At 33.7% G+C, this 22,223-nt stretch overlaps 3 protein-coding genes and 1 pseudogene across 12 annotated transcripts; 3 read left to right on the top strand and 1 right to left on the bottom strand.

The window, feature by feature from the left end:
- The first annotated feature begins 4,050 nt into the window (after window positions 1–4,050).
- On the top strand, window positions 4,051–7,220 carry LOC140832433 (ACT domain-containing protein ACR10-like). 2 transcript variants are annotated; one of them, XM_073196461.1, is made up of 6 exons: window positions 4,051–4,660; window positions 5,221–5,472; window positions 5,651–5,756; window positions 5,972–6,308; window positions 6,413–6,697; window positions 6,803–7,220. In XM_073196461.1, exons 1-6 carry the CDS (start codon window positions 4,507–4,509, stop codon window positions 6,941–6,943), a joined length of 1,275 nt encoding a protein of 424 aa, XP_073052562.1. In that variant the 5' UTR covers window positions 4,051–4,506; the 3' UTR covers window positions 6,944–7,220. The 2 variants fall into 2 exon arrangements, with proteins under 2 accessions (XP_073052562.1, XP_073052563.1); XM_073196462.1 differs by having other exon boundaries at window positions 4,053–4,660; window positions 5,263–5,472.
- Window positions 7,221–9,252: 2,032 nt separating this feature from the next.
- Window positions 9,253–12,331, top strand: LOC140832432 (serine/threonine protein phosphatase 2A 57 kDa regulatory subunit B' beta isoform-like; annotated as a pseudogene).
- A 442-nt stretch (window positions 12,332–12,773) lies between these two features.
- Window positions 12,774–15,673, top strand: LOC140832431 (uncharacterized). Its single transcript, XM_073196460.1, has 4 exons — window positions 12,774–13,111; window positions 13,611–13,721; window positions 14,491–14,559; window positions 15,407–15,673. Exons 1-4 carry the CDS (start codon window positions 12,965–12,967, stop codon window positions 15,455–15,457), a joined length of 378 nt encoding a protein of 125 aa, XP_073052561.1. The 5' UTR covers window positions 12,774–12,964; the 3' UTR covers window positions 15,458–15,673.
- Window positions 15,674–16,135: 462 nt separating this feature from the next.
- On the bottom strand, window positions 16,136–19,580 carry LOC140832429 (E3 ubiquitin-protein ligase RZFP34-like). Of its 9 annotated transcripts, none has more exons than XM_073196456.1 (14): window positions 19,446–19,508; window positions 19,091–19,185; window positions 18,829–18,982; window positions 18,553–18,640; window positions 18,393–18,452; window positions 17,872–17,904; window positions 17,691–17,768; window positions 17,570–17,613; window positions 17,439–17,479; window positions 17,269–17,351; window positions 17,090–17,181; window positions 16,944–17,013; window positions 16,815–16,856; window positions 16,136–16,502 (listed from the first exon to the last, which is right to left on the bottom strand). In XM_073196456.1, exons 3-14 carry the CDS (start codon window positions 18,912–18,914, stop codon window positions 16,350–16,352), a joined length of 870 nt encoding a protein of 289 aa, XP_073052557.1. In that variant the 5' UTR covers window positions 18,915–18,982; window positions 19,091–19,185; window positions 19,446–19,508; the 3' UTR covers window positions 16,136–16,349. The 9 variants fall into 9 exon arrangements, with proteins under 9 accessions (XP_073052557.1, XP_073052554.1, XP_073052555.1 ...); XM_073196453.1 differs by having other exon boundaries at window positions 18,829–18,945; XM_073196454.1 differs by lacking the exon at window positions 19,446–19,508 and adding an exon at window positions 19,310–19,388 and having other exon boundaries at window positions 18,829–18,945.
- Between the last annotated feature and the right edge of the window lie 2,643 nt (window positions 19,581–22,223).

Here is a 22,223-nt window from a genome sequence, read left to right as displayed (position 1 = left end):
AATTAGAGAAAAATGTGTGATGGTTTAAATTACTCTTATCGAGGATTCTCTGTTTCTATCCTCATATCCACCCACATACCCAGATGAGGTGGGATTTGTGTTCGGAGACGGAGATTAAGAAGATATCTCAGCCTCGTCTCATCATCATCCCTAGAGATCTGCCTCATATATTTGAATAATGAATCGTTGATTGCTCACTGAATGATTCACGTCTGATGGAGGGTAGAATGGTTTTTACGACACTGCACGCCACAAAATTATATCAATAATACTCAATTCTTATAATTTAGAATTAACGATTTGTTCCTAGTCTATAGCAAATCACTTGAATTCGGTTTCACGCATAAAAAAGTATTACTTTTTATGCTAAGAGTATTACTTTTTATTGTGAATATGGGTAGGGTTGACCCGTCTCACGGATCATATCTCACGGATCATGATCCATGAGACGTTCTCACATGAGACTCACTCATACTCTTATTACATTTTAAAAAAACGTGGAACAAAATTCTGTTACGAATCTATTTTGAAAATTGACGTACAAATTTCAAAAACTGAATTTTCCAAAAACCAGACTTTACATCACACATTGTGCTGTCTCTCTCGCTAATTCTACTTTAAAACCCATCCAAACTCAATTTTGAGGTTAAAAAAATATGCTTTTTGGATATGAGTCTAGACTCGGATCTATAGTACAATATATCAGGCAAGAATAGCGAGCCTCCAAATTAGACAAAAATTTGTGTGAGACGGTCTCACGTGTGGGTCGTATTTTGTGAGACAGATCTTTTATTTGGATCATCCATAAAAAAATATTACTTTTTATTCTGAAAAAGTAATACTCTTTCAATATTTTTCAATTGTCAACCTCGCTATCGCTTGATTCTCTGTATATCGATATGTTTCATACGATTCTTCTAACACTTGATTGTATAATTTTTGTGATCCATCAAAAGATGCATCCGTCGAAAAGAATTTTTTCAAGTTGAAGTTGCTCGAAACATGTCTCCGATCAACTATATTACAAGAAAGATTAAATGATTTGTTTATATTATCGAATAAGATAAAATTGATTACAAAATCGATTATACAAACTTAATCAATATTTTTCTTCCTAAACTACTAGACAAACAATATTAAAGTAACTATGTATTTGTTCGAGACATGAATTTCATATTTTGTTTAGACAATCTTAATTTTATTAATATTTTTTTATGGAATAATTTTATCTATATTTTATTTTCAAAATTCATATTATTTTTATTATGATTTTATCGATGAAAAAATATATAAATATTAATCTTTCCTGAACTTTTTTTTTTTGTGTTTGGCCTAATATTCGATAAAGTCGTTTTCAATTTAATTTTTCTTTGAAAACGCAAATTTCGGAGCAGGTACGTGGACGGTGGGCAGCTCTCCAATAGTCTCGTGCATCGTCTTTAATCTAATTTAAATATCTGTTTGGTCACTATTATCTGAGATGTTTTGCCATTAACAGTTCTAATCACAATTAATTATAATGTCGAATAATTTTAAATATTTTATCTGAAAACTGAAAAGGACAAAATCAAGTGGACACGAAATTTCCTAGTATTTTAAGCTATTTCTTTGTGTTATAATTCATGTTAATTACCTCTTTAAATCTCCACTCTATAAATTTTGTAAAAAAAAAAACCCATTCTTTATATTATAATATATGTATCTGATCTAACATATCATAAATTCAAAACCGGATTATAAAAAACAACTATTTTCATTAAAATAAAATAAAATAAAAATTGTGTGTGTTGGAATTTATACTTGGAATTTTTTTATATAATTAAAAAAATCGAAAATGAAAAATTTCCCTTGTCTCGAAATCAGGAATCTCGATAAATACAGATGATCTAAGTTCTAATATAAAACAGAAATTTGTGTGAGACGGTTTCACGGATCGTATTTTGTGAGACATATCTCTTATTTGGTTCATCCATAAAAAATATTAATTTTTATGCTAAGAGTATTATTTTTTATTGTGAATATCGGTAGGTTTGATCATGTCTCACAGATAAGATTCGTGAGACCGTAAATATATTTAGGAAATTAATTAATTACATATAAACATCCATTGCCTACGTAATCAATGACCCAAAAATAGCGTCACGGCTTGGCGTCACCATATATATTTATATATAATATAACCTTAAAATGTCCCAAAAGACCAAGATCCAACGGTTTATAAGAATCTTGAAAACAGGGAAAAGTTGATTTAATAAATCTGACGGTGGGCTTTTTTTGTATACTTTTAATGGTTGGTTACTCAACAAGTTTGACGATGGTGATAAAGTTCCTATAAGAGTCCGATGTCTTTGAACCAAATGAGAACATAAACGGAGGTATGTGTATGAGTAGACAAACACTCGAAAGAGAAGACAACAGACATCGACTCTCATAACATACTCATACAATATTTTAATAATATTATGTTGTATATGATAATTGATCAAACGATACTGTTAAGAATGGAACTTTGGACCTAACTCACCCCCAAAAGCTAGCTCAAAGGGAGAATTGTCCAAACCCATATATACAACTCCCGGGTTATTGATACAACCGATGTGAGACAATTAACTCACCCTTCTCACGTCCAGGAATGAACATTTGGAGCGTGAAATTTACAAATGAGCCAATTATGGGCAGAACGAGTGACCTAATTATAGACGGTCCAATACATAACGGTGGAACCCGGGCTTTGATACCATGTTAAAAATGGAACTTGGACCTAACTCACCGCCAAAAACTAGCTCAAGACGGGAGGATTGTCCAAGTCCATTTATACAACGATCAGATTATTTATCCAACCGATGTGAGATAATTAACATATACTAGTAAATATCAATCCACGTCACCACGATTTTCATTTCGGTTGAATCTGTGTAGACCCATTCTTACATAATACAATTAATTTTTTAGCCACTTGTTCATATGATATTTAACTTTGATGTGAATAATGTAATTCATGGTACCAATAATTTACTTGGCAAAAGTTTTTGAAGTGTGCAACCTGACATCGTGTCATTGGCCCAACTTTCTTGAGTAAAAGTTCCAAACTTTTATCCCATAGAGTTCCCATTTTTCTTGAATAAATAATAGAATTATTGGCGGTAATATTTTGCAGTGACAGTAGACAACCTTACCTGGTTATTATCTATAATTTGTATCAATATGAGTTTTACTTTGAAAAGTGTTTTTTTTTAAATATATTTTATGACATAACCAAATTACTTTTAACATTTAAATACTTATAGTGGAGAAAAATTTATTCATACAATCACAATTTGTTTGAAAGAAATACATATATTGAAAGACATGATTCTCCTCTAGAGAGAGACATAAAATATAATATTTGCATACATTTTGTGCAGTGTATTTTCTTTGAGACATGATGATTCATTAAAAGTAATATTTTTTCATGAATCGAGTCAAATAGAAAGATTCTTCTCATTAAATTGACATATGCGATGACCTAATATGAGTTTTTGTGTATTTTATTTTTTATTTTTAAAAATTAAGTTATTTCCTTTTATATAAATAATAAACTTTTTTGAAAAAAACCATACAAGCTGAGAGCCCTCACAGCCCAAATACAACGACACAGTTATCAGGACGTGCTCTATCAATGAGCTAATAGTCGGTCGCATTTGATTTACCAAAAAAAAAAAAAAGAGTCCTATTAAGCAGGAAAAAACCTGTTTATACATATGTTTAATTATATGGTAGAGAACTTTTTCAATCAGGTATCATATATTTAGGTTTATGTGTTGTTTTACTTAAAAAATTATGGAAAAAATAACTTTTTTAAAAAAAGAACTATCATTTTATATTTTTTTAATGAAATTTTCCTATGATAAGAAATTATTGAAATTAGTTAATATATTTAAATATGAAGATAAATGGATATAATAATAAATATGAAAATCGAATTATATATTTTGACAAATAAAAAAGGAAATATGATATTGAGATTGAAGAGCATAGTCAATGATAAATTTAGAAGTCATTCACTCATTTATTACTTATTATCCATAAATTTTGTTGAAGATATTTTGGTATCTCCTTCCCAAGATTTTTGTCAGTGTGAGATCGGAAACTTCGCGCGAAGCCTGCATTCATTGCATCCATTTTTCAAAGTTATTTCCCCTTTGTTCGAGGATACTTTTCACCTGACCAAGAAAAAGCAGCACGAGTGAGTCACAAGAAATAGCGACTCGCTGGCTTCAGTTGTACAATTCCCCACCTTCTCTTTTTTTAATTACTTTGGTCGTCTTTCAGTATGTTTGGTGTCTACGGTCAGTGAAAACTACTTGTTACCCATCTTCGATTAAAAGAGGCCATAGAGTTTCAAATTCCTAAATAAAATCACTACCCACTTTGTTTTTGTTAAAAAAAAACAAATTTTTGGGTGTCTTATTTGGAAAATATTCAATCTTTTTTTGGTTGAATATTGAAGAGATAGAGGCGGGAGAGATGGGGATTTTGTACGATGATGCGGTGTTAATTAGAGTGTCGGAGGAAGAGGAGGAGCCCAGTGTGATTACTGTGAATTGTTGGGATAAAACTGGTTTAGGATGTGATCTTTGCCGTGTAATTCTCTTCTTTGGGCTAACAGTTGTAAGAACTGGTAAATATTTTCTCACCACAGCTTACTTTTTCTCCTTGTTTAGAAGTGAATGAATTGTAAGTTTCTTTAGCATTTGAGAACTAGAACATAGACACATTATGAGTCAAAAGTACGAGAGATTATCTATTTTCATGTCTTGTTTAATAAATTTAGTTGTGTTGTGTATTTTTTTCCGGGATTTAATCCTGTTTTATCGAATTGTTTGATCGGTGTAATTAAAGTTCTTTGAGAGATTGTGTTGCTCCTAGATTATTATTATCTCAAAACTTACTGGATTAAGTTTTGTTGTAAAAGTGCAAGAATTCGGCTACGGTCGGTCCAAACTTAATCTTAGCCAAGTGAAAAAAAATTAAAATTTTGAACATATCCCTGTCAAAATTTCAGTTTGTATTTGTTTTATGTTTCATTTTTTTTCCAAGTTTTATTATGTAAAATATCGGTTGACAATTGAAAATCGAATGTTGTTTTACAGTTTGAAGAAAATTGTTGCCTAGAAATGCAGCTGTTACACTTGAAATTCTTCATATGCTATAGATGGTAGCTTTTTCCTAATTATTTAGTGAATTCCCTTCATGTTTGTCCATTTGATCACGTGGTTGAAGACATGTCTACCGATGGAAAATGGTGTTACATAGTGTTTTGGGTGCTGGGCAAACCGAGTACAAGATGGAGTTTATTGAAGAACAGATTGATGGAGGCGTGCCCATCCTGTTCTTTGGCATCTGTGATTTTATCCGAAGAGGCCAATGCGAAACCCCCCAATGTTTTCCTCCTGAAGTTCTTTTGTCATGACCGAAAAGGTCTTTTGCACGGTAAATGCTGTAATTTTGCAGCGATAAGATTCTGTAAATCAAATTATGATGGCCTGTATTTTGTATTTTGCATTTGGTATTCCCGTAGTTCTGTCATCTTGTTGGTGCTATAGTACCTCGTTTAAGAAGGATGTCTCCGTTTGATCCACTAGTTGTAAATATGAAAAAATTTTGACAGATGTGACGGAGGTTCTTTGCGAGCTCGAGCTTATAATAAAGAAAGTTAAGATTTCAATGACGCCAGACGGAAAAGTGATGGATCTCTTCTTCATAACTGACGCAAGGTTCTGCATTTTTTAACACTTTTCTTGAAACTAGCACGAGTTTGCTTTATTTATCTATGCTTTGATTTTGTAGCTCGTTAAGCGCTAATTTTATGTGGGATATTCACGATCATGAGAGGAATTTATATGCTTTTAGCTCCTTTTTTTAGATATTCCTGAATTTTGTTGGAGTATGATTATGCCGTGTCTTACTGTGCCTCTCGGTAATTTTTTAGGGAACTTTTACATACGAAGAAGAGAAAGGATGACACCTACAACCATTTAAGAGCTGTTCTTGGTGATTCCATGATAAGTTGCGAGATCGAAATGGTGGGTCCTGAAATTATGAATTCGTCACAGGGGCCCTCATTTCTTTCAGATGCAATCGCAGAAGATATGTTCTATGTAGAGACACCAGATGAGCATCAAAATAGCACTGTGGCATTCAAGAGTCCCTCCATCACGATAGATAACTCGTTGAGTCCGGGTCACACTCTTGTTCAAATTGTTTGCCAAGATCACAAAGGTTTATTGTTTGACGTAATGCGAACTTTTAAGGATTATAACATCCAGGTAACATCATATGCAGACATATCATCATTTTAAGTCATTTTTTAACATCTTCGGACATCCTTTTTTTCCAATGTCTTTGTAAGCTTAGTGCTTTTGTACCCCAGATTTCTTATGGTCGGTTCACAAAGAAAGAGAAATCGGAATGTGAACTGGACTTGTTTATCATGCAAGCAGATGGTAAGAAGATATTCGACCCCAGTAAGCAAAAGTCATTATGCTCTCGCCTTCGAGTGGAGCTAAGCAGACCTCTCAGAGTAGCATTGATTAATCGTGGCCCTGACACAGAACTGTTAGTCGCAAATCCTGTAGAGTTATCAGGCAAGGGCCGCCCCCTCGTTTTCTATGATATAACCCTTGCACTCAAGTTACTCGATAAAGGGATCTTTTTGGTACATCTCAATGAACCCTCTTGAGTAGCTCTCTGTTTTTTTTATTACTGTTTTTTGAACATTGATTTCCTCTTCACCTTCACATCATATATATTATCTTTAAAGGCTGACGTAGGAAGGTACATTATCGGGGATCGTGAATGGGAAATCTACAGAGTTTTACTCGATGAAGGAGACAACGTCTCCGTATCAAAAACCATGATAGAAGAGACCGTTTGGAGGATGCTGATGAGTTGGGAACTTTAATTTTCTATGATAAAACGAGCTCCTAAACCATGGTACACCTCACTCTTAATAGGCTACACGTCGAAATGTAAAAATTTCTACTCCGTGTATATATCTTTTTTGTAAAGCATTTAGCTCGCAAGTCTTGATCAGAGTGTTTGCACAGCCTACCTTGTAGTTTGAGACTACGTATCGAGGAAAAGATGTAAATATCTGTCGAAGACGTGTTTTTTCCATTTTCTGAAGTCGATACGAATGTGTAGGGTGCGTGTTTTGTTATAAACATGTAGATATCTGCGAAGTATAAACCCTATATTCTACGGCGAAACTGAAAATTCCACTTTTTTTACGTTTATTTCCTTGATTTATTTGAGATATTATTATATGTTATCTTGCGAAACTGAAAATTCCACTTTTTTTACGTTTATTTCCTTGATTTATTTGAGATATTATTATATGTTATCTTGAAATTGTTTTATTTACCCGTCTCCAAACGCTGGTAACAAGGTTCTAAATTCATTAGGTGCTACTCAGACGTTAGACTAGTAGCGCCTAGAAAGTCTAGGACGTGTAGGCAGCGCTAGGCGGATTCTGGAATATCTAGAAACTTGTAATATTATTAGAACAATTTTCGGCCTCAAATTTTGTTAAAATCTAATTGATACTTGAGGGTCAAGATAACCGACAAAATATAAGATAAATCAAAATAAAGAAAAAAATTACTTCGATTTTCTTATGTGTAGAAGTAGGCGGACAAAAAAGATGAGAGTCGTGTGTTATGACAAGCGCAAATCAACAAATCGTGATTTTAGTTGAGCTTTGAATCTAAAAAAATAAATTATAAGCAGAAGCCATAAACTTATAATTGTTTATAATATTGTGTTATTTTTTCTATAATATTTAATTTGTCAATTTTAATTTTTTTTCTCTTTGTTGTTTCAACAGTTTAATAAATATTCATAGTTTGCTCGAAATAAATCAAAATTGATAAAATGCAATCATAAGTGTTACTATGATATTTGGGTAGGATATGATTATCTAATATTCCGATAAGTATAAAAGATGATGTGAAATTGAATACTCGATGAGGATGAGGGACGTAGATGAATAAATATAATTAGTAACGGATAATATATAAACTTATTCAAATCAATTCATTATCATCCCTAAATAAGGTTATGTAATGGGATAAGACAATGTAATGAAAATCTTCAAGAAATTTTGAATTATCAAAAGTTTTGAATTTAAAAACTAATATTTTTGAAGCAAGAAACAGTATTTTCATAGGAACCATAATATAATTTTTTAAATATTATTTTCATTTATTTTTTTCTTATTGAAAAATATCTTAAAGTTGGTAAAAACTACTTTTTGGACTTTAAATTAAAATTTAAATAATAACATGTAGAATGATAGGATAAAAAGATTTTTTTTTCCCTATTATACATATATAATATGTATATATATATACGTATGTAAAATGTATTTATTGACATTCCAATATATATTTATTGGTGGTGAGATCCTTTTTTTTTAATAACATTTATACTTACTTCAATTTGGAGAAACGATTCAATAAAAATATAGAATTAAATTGTTTTCTAAAGTGATTTGGTTCGACCAGTCATCATCGAACCACCTGCTTGTTTCTCCCATGTAAGTTAGACTCAGCTAGGGATGTAAACGAACCAAATCGTTTGTGAGTTATTCGAAGCTCGATTCAATAAAAACTCGTTTGAGCTCGTTTAATTAGGTCCGTTAAGATAAACAAATCAAACCTAAACTTTACAGTATTCGGCTCGTTAGTTCGTGAACATGTTTGTTGGTAAGTTCATGAGTAATCTTTTAGATGAAAAAATAATAGTTTTGATATTTGATTTATTGATTGCATATTATTTATGATATATATAGAAAAATCTATTAAATTTATTTATTATAATAAATTTACAGATTTTAATAACAATAATATTTTTTTTAAATATATAATTTATTTTTTAATTAATTTAATGAAAATGTAAATGTATAATTCATATTTATTAAGTTTGTTTAGGCTCGATAAAGGTTTGAATAGCTCGTGAGCAATGCATATATTCGTTAAATAAAGCTCGAGCTCGACTCGATTATAAACGAACCAAGCTCAAACATTCAAGAGTTTAACTCCACTCGACTCGACTCGATTACATCCCTAGACCTAGCATTCTTCTTTCTCTCGCTCAGCAGAAAAAATTAAATAAATAAATTTGGAGGACCAATTAATAAATATATAAAACTGAGGGCGCTGTTGTAATAAGTATTAGTTTATCCGCCTTCTCTCCTACAAATATCGATTTGGTGTGTATATATATATATATATATATACCCGCATCGCTCGATTGTGTTCCTCTTCCATCATTTGGTCGCCGGGATATTCCATGCCGGCGATCTTGATTGGCTTCCCGTTCCCTTATTCGATATCTTCCAGCTTCTGCTTCCCGTAGATCAATTTGCTGGCTCGTTTATCCCCGCAGTTATCAATATTTTTAAATTTCTCCATTTTGATCATCTTTTTCTCTCCCATTAATTCTTGGACAAACATTCCATGCGGAATTATCTGTTCATTTTAATTTAATGTGAACGGGTGCAAATGCCTTGTTTAGGGTTAGGGTTTTGAATGTAATTTGGAAGGCCAGGATGTTTAATAAGATGAAGATAATGAAGAGAGGCCACCGGAAGGTGGCCAAATCCGACGCAGATTATGCCTACGTGTCTCACGAACCGGAGCTCCGGTTCGGTGTCTACATCTGATGTCGTAGTCAACCATGCCTCTCGGGGCGGTGCGGTTACGAATTCACATCAACCCCATCATATGATTTCAGTTGCTGTGCCTCCTCCTACGGGTTCGATTGAGAATCAACCTATGTTTAGGGATGTCGCGGTCACCGAGCGTCAGAGTTTATTTATGCGGAAGCTGCAAATCTGCTGCTTCCTCTTTGATTTCTCGGATACACTGAAGATGGTGAGGGAAAAAGAGATTAAAAGACAAACCCTTGTGGAGCTTGTGGATTTTATTCAGTCCGGATCAGGTAAAATAACTGAATCTAATCAAGAGGAGATGATTAAAATGGTATCTGTTAATATATTCCGTTGCTTGCCCCCGGCCTCCCATGAAAACTACGGGTCTGAGAATGCCGACCCTGAAGAGGAGGAGCAGTACCTTGATCCGTCATGGCCACATTTACAGCTGGTTTATGAATTGCTGCTGCGATATGTAGTCTCATCCGACACAGATACAAAGATTGCCAAGCGTTATATTGATCATTCTTTTGTTTTGAAGTTGCTTGATCTGTTTGACTCGGAAGATCCGAGGGAGAGGGAGTATTTGAAGACTATTCTGCATAGAATATACGGGAAGTTCATGGTGCATAGGCCCTTTATTAGGAAAGCAATAAACAATATTTTTTATAGGTTCATATACGAGACAGAGAGGTTCAGCGGGATTGGAGAGCTTTTAGAGATACTCGGGAGCATAATTAATGGGTTTGCTTTGCCAATGAAGGAAGAGCACAAATTGTTTCTAGTTAGAGCTTTGATACCACTCCACAAACCCAAACCGGTAGCCACGTACCATCACCAGCTGTCATATTGCATTACGCAGTTTGTGGAAAAGGACTACAAATTGGCTGATACTGTTATCCGGGGTTTGCTGAAATATTGGCCTGTCACCAATTGCCAAAAGGAGGTTCTCTTTCTAGGGGAACTTGAGGAAGTGTTAGAGGCGACACAGGCGTCGGCATTTCAACGTTGCATGGTCCCTCTTTTTCGACAGATTGCTCACTGCCTCAACAGTTCTCATTTTCAGGTGTAAGAAATTTACTCTTTCCATCTAGTTGTTTTGTAGCTACACATGCTGTTCTTTTTTTATTGTCTTACATGGCTTGATCAAAGCTGCTCATTTTCCGATTTTCTGTTAGTCATGTTCTTTTTAGTACGAACTTCTCTTCCATTGTAGTTTATGTACTTCTTTTGTCCTTTTAGATGTTCCAAAAACATACGTTGATTTTTAAAGAAGAAATAAGTCGTGGTTAATATTTTAGGTTGCTTTTTTTACTAACTTGCATTTTTCTTTGTAAAAAGAGATTGGGATATACATATCTTGGAAACCAACCACACATACATGTCTCCATTGTTTTCATCCACCTTTGTTCCAATGAATTTGGATTTGCTTTAATGATTATGCCCTTAGTTTATGAGGAGATTGTGCAGGTGAGAGCTTAATAGAATGTCCCTCCAATTGTTAATTTTCTGCTTGAGAGTGGGAAATCTGATAGCTATAGGATCGTTTGTGGTGCTTTTGGAATCACTTACAGATGAAAACGAGTATAACTTGATTGGAGGCTGCTTGCAAGCATGTAAGAGATGATTTATGAAAACAAATAATGCCTGTTAAATAACGTGGCTTTTGTGGAAATTTTGGATTAAGCTTGTTACAATCACTGAAAGGTTGGGTTATGTTTATCAAACTAGAAGTTAAAACTTTAAATGGTTTTTTACTGTAGTCATCTTCACCAATTTTTGTGGATTAGCATTGCGCCGTTCACTTGTACTGATTGGAGGAAAACGAGTGAAAACTGCAATTTATACATGGTACAGAGGATGTAATGTGGTTATGGGTTTTGCTTGTTGCGCTATCATTTTTCTGTGTGAAAATTACCCACAGAAAATCTATTCTCAACTCTTCTCCGAGAACTTAATGGATATGGCTTTATGCCTGATTGCAACTATTTTATTAATAAAATGGCTGCAATACTTTTATGTGTACCCTTGCATGACCATGATTTTTATGTACCATTGCAGCACCGTGATGGTATTTATGTGGTTATGACTTAATGAACATTGCAGGTTGCCGAAAGAGCTCTATTTGTGTGGAATAACGAGCATATTGTGTCCTTGATTGCTCAGAATCGTGGTATCATTTTACCAATCATCTTTGAGGCTTTGGAAAAGAATGTCCAATCCCACTGGAACAAGGCAGTGCATGATCTAACTGTTAATGTCCGAAAAATGTTTATGGCAATGGATGCCGAGTTATTTGATGAGTGCAAGAGGCATTATGCACAAAAGGAGGCGAGAACCCGGGAACTGGTGGAACAACGAGAATTAAAGTGGCAGAGATTGGCAGCAGTTGCAGCTCAAGGAGGCTGAAGTCAAATGATCATTGTCCGTGATGGATGTGTGCAGACCATGGTGGCTCTTCTTGGCTTCGTTATATCCATTTATAAATCTTTCAGAATTGACTTTGCCATATGACAGGCAAAGCAGCAGGCCAAGTAAAGACGAGTTTATATGTAAAATGTGCTGCATATTAAGATTGGCTTGTCAAGTGCCTTCATATGTGTTCTACTATTGTTTATGACTCGATTATTTTGAGGTCGATAATTTGGTGCCTCCTTGCTCGGTTTCCTGCCAGTGCAATTTGCGTCTGCGTCATCTTGGCTTCAAGAAAAGTGAAGCATTTTGTTTCTTTTTATGATAAAAATAAGTAACCCTCGCATGGTTGCCATAATATTTACGGAAAGATAGATTTCACTCCATGGAATGGCTAGTTGTCACTTACAATTCCCTTCCGTTCCTATTTTTTAATAGTTGTTCTTCACAATAAATTATGTTTATGTGTTTTTTAATCTATTATTTAATGTGAGATAATTAAATTATATTAAAAAAAATTGTTTTTATTTATATTAAACGCATTTAACTGTAATTAAATTATATATCTGTAACAGTCGAAAAGGGAAGAATTCTCGTATAATTGGGACGGAAAGAAGTATGTATATATAGACACACACACACATTATAAGGCCGAAACTAAACATAAATAATTTATTCGAAAGAAAAAAAACGGGAAGCCCTCCCCTTTCAGAGATACCTACCACTCGCTCGTTTGCAAAATCCAAATTCTTATCTTCACACAAACATCTCCAAGTAAATATTTGGTTGATTTATTGCTGTTTTAGATTCACACATATACAGACTACAGTATTATTATTGGTTCAAAATCTATAAACAATGTCAAAGAAAGGAGCAGCCGCCTTGCAGGATGATGTTCCTTGGAGGGCATCTTCTGCTGCAAAGCCTATTCCGAAAATTCATCTCTCGCCTGTCCTTCGTGTACCTCAGACTTCCTATTCAAACTATGCTCTATCTGTTATGAAGGTGATTATAGTTGTATTATATTTTTATTTCTATTTAATCTTTTTGTGTATTGTACTTTTATTTCTATTTAATCTTTTTGCGTAAAGTTACAGCCTTGCTTTGTATTTTTGTGTTTTTTCACATGGGTTTTTTAGTTTTTGAATGATAAAGGCAATTTAAAAAGTGCTAAAGATTGAGCTTGATCGGTATTAATGAAAGGTGACGTCTTTTGATCATTTGAAGCTCTAATTTTCATTTCCCGGGAGTTTGGAAGTATTTGAATGAAATCCCTTTGCATTTCCGGGATTTTATTTGGTATTGAAGATAATTACCATGTGTTGGGGTGTGGATGATACATTATTAATCTTTTTTAAATTGCAGTGTAATACTTTCTGATTCGGTTCCCTTCATACATTTCTTGTGGATTTTTTTTTATGTATTTGATAATGAGGTTGCATAACTATATGTTCTTTGATAATGAAATTGAACTAGTTATGATTTTGAGAAGTTCATTTTTCAGCATCGAGATCCCATTGGAGACGGCCTAGGAACAGAGGCCGTAGTGGAAGCTGCAGGGCCTGATTGCATTGTGCCAGGACAAGTTGCACCTATCAAACTACTTGGTCTTAAGGTGTATTTTTCTCTATCTATGGTTTAATTCTCATCTTGACATCATCCCTTTTGTTTATGGGCTGTAATATGTGTGTGTGTGTGTGAGAGAGAGAGAGAGAGAGAGAGAGAGAGAGAGAACTTTTCCATTTCGGTTATTAATGTAATATAAACGTAAAATGAGTGGCACTGTTGTTTATAACATGTGATGTTATATGTCCATAGCTCCGGTTATGGTGCTCTAGCTATCTCTTGCATATATCTGCTATCTGGTTCTGGTTGTCACCAAGATATATATTGTGTTCAATGAGGATTTACGTGTTTTGTGCTGCATTTAATGGCTATTTTCTTGTTTGTAGTGTCTTTTTGTCTTTGACCGAGTCCATTTTTTTATATTGTAATCCATTGGATTGCTCGTAGTCTACATGGCCATTATTCAGTGATACCTTTAAGTCTTGTTTTAGAAGAAAAGAACGAGTACATCTTGTAAAATCTTGTGGTGGTTCAATCAATCATGGTTCTTCCTTTTCTTCTTTCTAACTTATTAACTTCATGCGCAAATCATTTTTCCTGTGTCTATTGTTTCGTGTTTGTGATCTTCCTTTTTAGATTTTCATGTTTTCATTGTATCACAATTCACATGTCCATCAGATCCAGTTAAGTTTTATCAATGCCCGGATACTCCACTAATGGCCTTGTTCTAGGCTTGAAGAACTCACTAAAATTTCACCACCACATTTGAACATGATTGGTGAGATTTTTCATTACTCTTAGTTACATCTTTTTTGCAGGTATGGCCCATTGAAATCGACTTGAAATTTATGGAACCAGTTTCGCGGGAACTCAAGTCAATCGGAAGGGTAGAGCTTTTACTATTATTATTTTTTCAGTACAAGCTGTTAAACTGTTCGATACAGGCTACATGTCAGCAAAATAAGGTTGTTAGGTTCTTTAAAATAATATAAATGAGAAAGGAGGTCGCAAAAAGCTTTATTCCACTTGTCAATGTCGTAAAAGATGTAGCTGACAAGGAACAAGTGTTCGTCTTCAGATTTTTCCTTCAGTGCTTATGTACCATTAAACATAGAAGAAATTTTAGCTAAAAAAAGCATAGGAGCCAGAACTTTAATTTGGACAAATGAAACCAAAGTATTTGTTTAGCAGAACTTTAATTTGGACAAGTGAAACAAAAGTATTTGTTTAGGGGGTGACACGGATCAAGTTCCATATTACGACGTACATGAAGATTATACAAGTGTGAAAAAAAAAGAGTGGGGAAAGCTTGCCTCTGATTGCCCATCACTCTCTCCACCATCTGGACAAAGCAGCGTCAAGAAAATTATGAACCTACGGTATCCTATTATTGGAAATCTATATCATGCGGGGGGAAAAGTCTATACCATGTAGTTCAGGTGTTGCCGAAAAGGATAGTGGCTCACCCTTTAGCTAGACAATGAGGAACAGAAGTGGATATTGCAGACTTCATTGTTTTTTGTGTGTTTTTGGTAACTTTGGAGTGTAGCAAATTCTAATCCAGTCACGTGAGTGGGATAGTTCGTGAACATATTACAAGCATCAGGAAATTTCTTGACAGAAGTTGTCCCTTCTAGCATCTCGTTTCAAACGTGTCTCATAAATTGCTGGATATTGCTCCACATGTTTAACACTCCACTCTTATATGAGTTGTACTTTTTCTTGTGGTTGTAGTTTATGGATTCAGCTGTCGATCTTATGAACAAATCGTTTATCGACAACTAGAGCTTGGAGGACTGTGAAATGTGCTATGCATGTGGTGTGAGAATGATTAGTCATATCACATGCTGGGATCCTGGAAGCAGACATTCAAGGAAATCGCTTCAATTCTCTTCCTTGTTCGGTTCCATTTTTCTTAAGCATTATGAACTGTGACAGTCCGGACTCTGTTCTCGGGAGATTTCTATAAAATTTTACCAGAAAATCTTTGCTCTACTTATATCTCTAGTCTGGTTTTTGCTCTCAACTTTTCGAGTGAGATTTGTCTGTAGGTAAGTGATAGTGATTCCAGTCGCTCCGCTGAAAATCTCTTTTCTAAAAAATATATCATGGGAAAATTTTAATGAAAAAATTCAAGTGTGAATCTTATTTTAGCGCTGTGTTGCCTGGTGATGAAAAATTTTATGTTAATGACATGTGTTCATATTTATAATAAGTAATATTTTTTCTATAAAAAATAATATTTTTTAATAAACGGTTCAAATAAAATATTCGTCTAACAAATAAAAATATGTGAGACTATCTCACAAAAAGTTTAGTGATTCACATTTAGTGCTACATTTTGTTTACGACATTCACCGGAAGTCTGACAGACACGAATTACATACAGAAATATATCTGCATATGTGTGTGGATACACTAGCACATACGTGTGTTTTGTGTAAGTTTTCAACACACGTCAAGTCTTGAACTGACTTAAGATAGATCCTCATTTCATATACAAGTACAAAAGTAGTACAGCAAACGTGTTCTCCGTTGGAAAGTCCAGTATGCTGAGATAAAAGTTATGAAATTTTAATGACCAACAAAGTAACAAAGAGACAAATCGATAATTCACATCAGCCCAACGTCTCCATTTTCCTTGGACTATATATATTCGTGCCACCAAATTTGTCTGTCATCTAACAATCTCTGCTATGCTTGATGAGCAAGAAGCATGGCTTCCTCTGGTCTGCCTAGTATTATACGAGTTGCAATTCAAGCATTTGTTCGCCAGAATGTGATAGTTCACTTCAGATGTTTCTCCACAGTCGTTGCAAAGGATCCAAATCTGAATCATCAAGAATTATTCATTTGAGTTTATATCCTTCTGAAACTAGGGGAGAACAAAGTGTACTGAGGGGCATTTGAATTTGTAGTCGTCTATGATAGCTTTTAGCTATGCGGCGTAGTGATTGAAATGTACCCACAGGCCACATTGCCTGTTGTACAATTGAACGACTTGTTTTTCATTGCAATAACCAGTTATATTTTCCAAAACAACAGCAGGCAGGGTGATCATATAGTGGTCGCCTTGCTCGAGTAATCACTACGTTCCCCGCACAATATAAGTCATAGAACAACAGTTAAAGATGCTTCTCACCATTTTGTTATGATAAATTTCAGGCGTAGGAGTAGCAGCAACCTGAAAATTGAGGCACACACGAGAGATGATCAGAGTACAGTGGTTAAATGACTAGTGTAAAACATAAAATAACTGTCCTGTATATACCTCTTGATCAAGTTTTTCCCAAACACGGGTCATATCACAATAAGACTTCGAGCAAACGGGGCAAGAATACCTGCACAAGTATACTATTATTAGCATAATAGCACCGAAAAATGGGAGGGGGCCAAAAAGTACAATTAAAATCTTACTGGAAATGGCGTTCCATTTCCTTGATGCAGTCAAGATGTATGGTGTGACCACATGGCAACACAGTGACGTCTCTCGTCGTGTCAAAAAGATACTGCAGTTGTAAATATTGGAGGTTAATGAAAAACGGGCCTGTTAGAAATATACTTTTCTCAGTACAAAGGCATTTGCAAGTATTTACCTCGAAGCACACAGGGCAATTGTGATGCATTGCTCTCTCTACACAAACATGTGAATCTCTCAATGAGTTTGCATAGCAACATTCTGAAAAAGAGAGAACACGCTTTCAACTCGTCTATATTATGTTCAGAGATTCAGTGAGATAAATCCATAAAAATTAAGAAAACTTACCACATTTGTCGCAATGGAAGAAGTTTTCTTCACCGCCAGTTCTGTTTTAATCAAAATGAGTCCAAACGAAAAGGAAATGAAATAAAGTTGCAAGGAAACAATAAAATGCACAAGGAGGATAATATTTTCACCTGCAAATTCCGCATTTATCACAGTGAAATTGTTTCTTGGAAACCTAAAAAAAATAGGTAGTGTGGTTAAAATGAGTAACTAACAACAAATATTTAAAAACTCAAGACCAGAGAAGCTTACATCATCGTCAAAGAATTTACATTTTCGGCAATAGTAATTCCCCATATTGACCCCACAATTAATGCATGTTTTTTGAACCTAAAAGGAAACAAAAAAATCAATGATTCAGCCAACTGATCCAAGTAGGCTTAAGCAGTACGACAAGAAAAGTACCCCGATGAGTTTAGGGTCTGAGACTTACTTCTTGTTCTGTGTGGCATAGAGAACAGACAACCTGATACACAAATTTATCAAGTCAAGTTGATCACATTACAAATATACATACAATTCGAGCATATTTATCTGTGTGCATGGATATCAAAACACTACAAAATTGAGAGCGATCTCAATTAAATCAAGAATCAGACGAAGAAAATAACCATGTCACTCAGCTACAAAAAAAGCAAACAGGGAAAACAAACTAAAATGAGTATCCATGGCTCGTGCGCAACAAGCTGCAGCATTCTTGTGATTCGGTGACGATTGCCATATGCTTATTCACGTATCGAATCATTTTTGGATATGTAATCCAGCTGAAAAATTGACAGAAATGAATAAAATTTCTTTTCTTCAATTCTTCTTTCTACTTTAGATGACCAAAACACAACAACATTTCAATACCTTGTATATTCAATATACATGCTCTTAATGCTTCATGATATTCAAAACACATCCAAGAACACATTAATTATAAAAACAAGAAAAAGGAAAACAAAAACTAACCCTCTCTATCTCATGCCGCGGGATATCATGGCGTTCGAGTGGATCGACGTCTATCGAATTCTGTTTATCGAGAATATAAAAATTTAAGCTCTATTTAAAAGAAACAATATAGTACTTAAGTTCATCATTAATAAAAAAGATTTGTAACCAGAAAATGAACCTTTGCGTCATTGTGGCAGTGCCTGCAATCAAATATCTCATTACAACAGGGTGCTACAATCTTACACTTCCTCCGGTAATGAGAGCACCTGAAATTAAATCAAATATTTCCCCAAATAAATATTTATCCTCTATACACAAATTCATCTTTCGAAAAATGTATATCACTGAGCAAACATTATTAAAAAAGCCAAGATAAAAGGTTAAAATATTTTAAAATAAGCATAAATTTGAAAACTTTTTAATGCCTGACCATGGAAAAGATGGAGTAACCTACCCATATTCAACAAAACCCATCTCCGTCATGTATTCATCATTTGCAGAAGAATGAGAAATCATCTGATTCTTCAAACCACAGTTCATTCTGAATCCTGGTCTGCTCACAGAATATGTCCTGAAAATTCGCAAATGAGTTGAATAAAATCACCAGCCTGCGTACAAAGCAACCAAAACAAGAAAAGAACATATCTACGCTAAAGAAGGAAAAAAAAAGGAGAAAAAAATTGAGAAAAGAAAAGAAGAAGGTTAACAGATCAGACCCTTAATGGCATACCGATAAAGATTTGCTAAAATCCTGAAGGGAAACACAAGAACCCTCCAACGCGACAGCAACAAAGAAACGATCTTTAGGAGTCTCACAATAATTGCAAGATTATAAAATTATTATCAAGATGGGCCCCCAATTTCCCTCCATCTTTTTCCGTTAATTTCTACTTTTAAAATCCTGCCTAACCACTAATAAGTACGAATTTACTCACATTCCGCAATGCTTAAGAATCACTAGGCAACACGCCAGCAATTGCCAGGTTATTCATTATACTCTTACAAACGCAACAGCAAAATTAAATAATTCAGAATGATTGGGGAAGCAGAAGCGGAGAAGGAAATGCGTACCAAACACGAGAACTCTTAAATTAAACGCAATACTTTATTACAGTTGGGATGTTTCACCTATGATGACAGAACTCCACAGTTCGCGTGGTCGTATATTTATACTGAGGGAAGATGAAGCGCGTGACAATCTCTGTGGTCCTTCAAATTTATTTATAAATTTTTTAAAAAAAATGTTGTTTTTATTACCTTTTTAGAATTTCAAAGAAAAACCATTTACGTTGTTCCATATTTTCCCACCATCCACGTATTTGAGTAGACACCGAATTTTTGCGATCGAAACTTCGTAGCTTGATGTGATTTGAATGCTTTTATTTTTTCTTTTTTATTAGTTGCTACATTTTTCATATGGATTTTTTTAGAATCTAGAGCTTATTATCAAATATCATACGTTAAATAAATTACTTTTTCATTTAAAATCAGACAGATATCTTATTTGGATCATTCATGAAAAATTATTACTTTTTATACTAATAATATAGTATTACTTTTTATTGTGAATATCGATACAGTTGACCAATCTCACAGATAAAGATTTGTGAGACCGTCTCGCAAAAAACTTGTTACTTGTATTTTGTTTCTGGGAATCGATCAATGAATCAATTTGTTCATGTTTTAGCTAAGGAGATGACTAATAAAATACAAACTCCTCCTCCTACTTTGTTGTTTGTTGAGGTGTTAACTCAAAAATTGCCCTTAATTATGTTTTGAGCATTGCAAATGAGTAATCCGAGCTTGATTTGGAGCTAGGAAATCATTTTTTAATTTTTTTTTTCATTTATTTCCATGTCTCAAGTTCTTTGTTTCTTTTTTCTTTTTTAGGTTAAACAACATATTTCATTGATTTGAACCCATGTTGTTAATTACAAAAAGAGTATGAGCTTATTAAATATAGCAATTCATTGATTGTGTCTATGATGTTGTATTTAGATTGATACAACGGTAGAAACATAGTTAGAAAACAAGGAAAAGTGAGATAAAACTTTGACAACATTGACTGTGTTTATGCGGTTATATTTGGACGAAAAGATTTGAATTTATAGGATAATATATTTCAAATTAAATGTTTGGATTTCGAATGACTAAGTTGGATGATACTTTTGAAATTAAAGCTAAAAAAAATTGAATATGAAATGATTTTGAGCCAAATCGATATGATATGTGAATTGATTTCAAATCCACTCAAATCATTTGATCCAAGTGCAACCGGAAGAATTGATGATGTAAAGCAATCATCCACCATTTGTTTTCACATTAGCCCCAATATATATTCTCGTATAAATAATATCAGGTAGAGGTTTTTTTTCATTTTTTATTGTTTTTAGGGAACATTTAGAGAATTTTCTTTTATTTTATTTTTTAAAAAAATTATTTGTTTTTAATCAATTTTCTTAGTTAGTTTGATTTATATTATTATAAATTATTGGATAATATTATGGTTGTTGAAATTTTACTTCAGCGAGAGAGATAATAGTGATTTTGTTTCTGTACTTTGATGTTTAATATATCGGAGGTATAGATTAATGAAACATTAATTTTAATTGAATATACGTGAAAGATGCTGGGATATTTAGGAGCAACGTGGCGTCTCGTGGCAGATGCGGATAAAATGGGGAGAATTGGAATTGGGTACCGTACGTTTTTGTCATCTTATGTGACGCATCCTAGACCACCCTGTCTGATCAGTGCAAACCTAATTATTTTGAAAGGAACATCTCACTCAGTGGCGGAGCCATCCCACCAGTCCCGAATAAATTAAAAAAAATTAATAATTATAATATTATATATATATATATATATATAATTTTAGCTTACATTAAAATTTTGTCCAGTCTATAAAATAATTATATTTAGTACATTTAATCATAAGAGAAATTACTCTATCAACTATACTTTTCTAAGCAAGGGCCTGAAGTTGAAAAAATTGTGAGAACGAGGATTTGAAAGAAATTTCTCTAAGAGATTTGAAAAAGTTTGTACGGCAGAGGGGCTTGATTGTGTTTCACTGATGATGAAATTATTGTTTTTTCTACTTAATTAATTTATTCCATTAATCATTCTGAAATATTCAAACTATGGTTTGGTTGAGTTTGCAGTTAATTTTTAGCTTATGTAGTGATGAAGTCATAGAAGATTAGATTTTTGATATGTATAGAGCTCGAGATTAACTTCCGTATGATGTATATTTTTTATTGTTTCTGGATTTTCTGTTTTTCCGCCACAGCGTGAGTTTCGAGCAGAAAATTTCACCTGGGAGACGGGGAAAATCTTCCGCCCCAGCATTCATGCCTTTTGGCTCCGATGCATTTTTCTTAAAGATTCGATTTGTTTTGTTTTAACGTTTCATGTTTCTAGGACAACAACTGAACGATCATTCTCAGCTATGAAATTTCTTACGACCTCACTTCGGAATAAGATGGAAGAAGAGTTATTGACATATTATATGATTATCTACGTTGAAAGAAAGCTTAATACAATGATAGACACTGATTCAATAATCGATGAGTTTTATTCGATGAAAAACCGCATGACACCATCATTTATCGAGTCATTCAGCTCAAAGTCAGAAAGCCCCTGATTCTGACTGCTATTTCGAATCCATCATTTTATGCTAGAGATTTTATTTTATATAACCTCGTCTTTTTGCCTATATTTTTTTCGTTTTTTATTAATAAAATGTGCCGATTTTCATTAATTGTATGCACGTCGTTTTTTAATAGTTTCTATGTGATAATTTAATTAATGGTTGATACCAATAATTTTCGATTTTTTTTATATATG

This window comes from Primulina eburnea, chromosome 5, assembly GCF_022965805.1.
Source record: "Primulina eburnea isolate SZY01 chromosome 5, ASM2296580v1, whole genome shotgun sequence".
Classification (NCBI taxonomy): Eukaryota; Viridiplantae; Streptophyta; class Magnoliopsida; order Lamiales; family Gesneriaceae; genus Primulina; species Primulina eburnea.
This window is presented reverse-complemented; position numbering and strand designations above follow the sequence as displayed.

What these genes read in the sequence shown, in the direction of transcription:
- LOC140832433 (XM_073196461.1), top strand. Translation starts at nt 4,507, where the DNA reads ATGGGGATTTTGTACGATGATGCGGTGTTAATTAGAGTGTCGGAGGAA. An exon ending in TTCTTCATAACTGACGCAAG is followed by an intron (nt 5,757 to 5,971) that starts GTTCTGCATTTT and finishes GTAATTTTTTAG; the next exon opens with GGAACTTTTACATACGAAGA. An exon ending in TCGATAAAGGGATCTTTTTG is followed by an intron (nt 6,698 to 6,802) that starts GTACATCTCAAT and finishes TTATCTTTAAAG; the next exon opens with GCTGACGTAGGAAGGTACAT.
- LOC140832431 (XM_073196460.1), top strand. Translation starts at nt 12,965, where the DNA reads ATGTCAAAGAAAGGAGCAGCCGCCTTGCAGGATGATGTTCCTTGGAGG. An exon ending in ATGCTCTATCTGTTATGAAG is followed by an intron (nt 13,112 to 13,610) that starts GTGATTATAGTT and finishes TTCATTTTTCAG; the next exon opens with CATCGAGATCCCATTGGAGA. An exon ending in TCAAACTACTTGGTCTTAAG is followed by an intron (nt 13,722 to 14,490) that starts GTGTATTTTTCT and finishes TCTTTTTTGCAG; the next exon opens with GTATGGCCCATTGAAATCGA.
- LOC140832429 (XM_073196450.1), bottom strand. An exon ending in GTAAATTCTTTGACGATGAT is followed by an intron (nt 17,614 to 17,690) that starts GTAAGCTTCTCT and finishes TATTTTTTTTAG; the next exon opens with GTTTCCAAGAAACAATTTCA. An exon ending in GATAAATGCGGAATTTGCAG is followed by an intron (nt 17,480 to 17,569) that starts GTGAAAATATTA and finishes TGATTAAAACAG; the next exon opens with AACTGGCGGTGAAGAAAACT.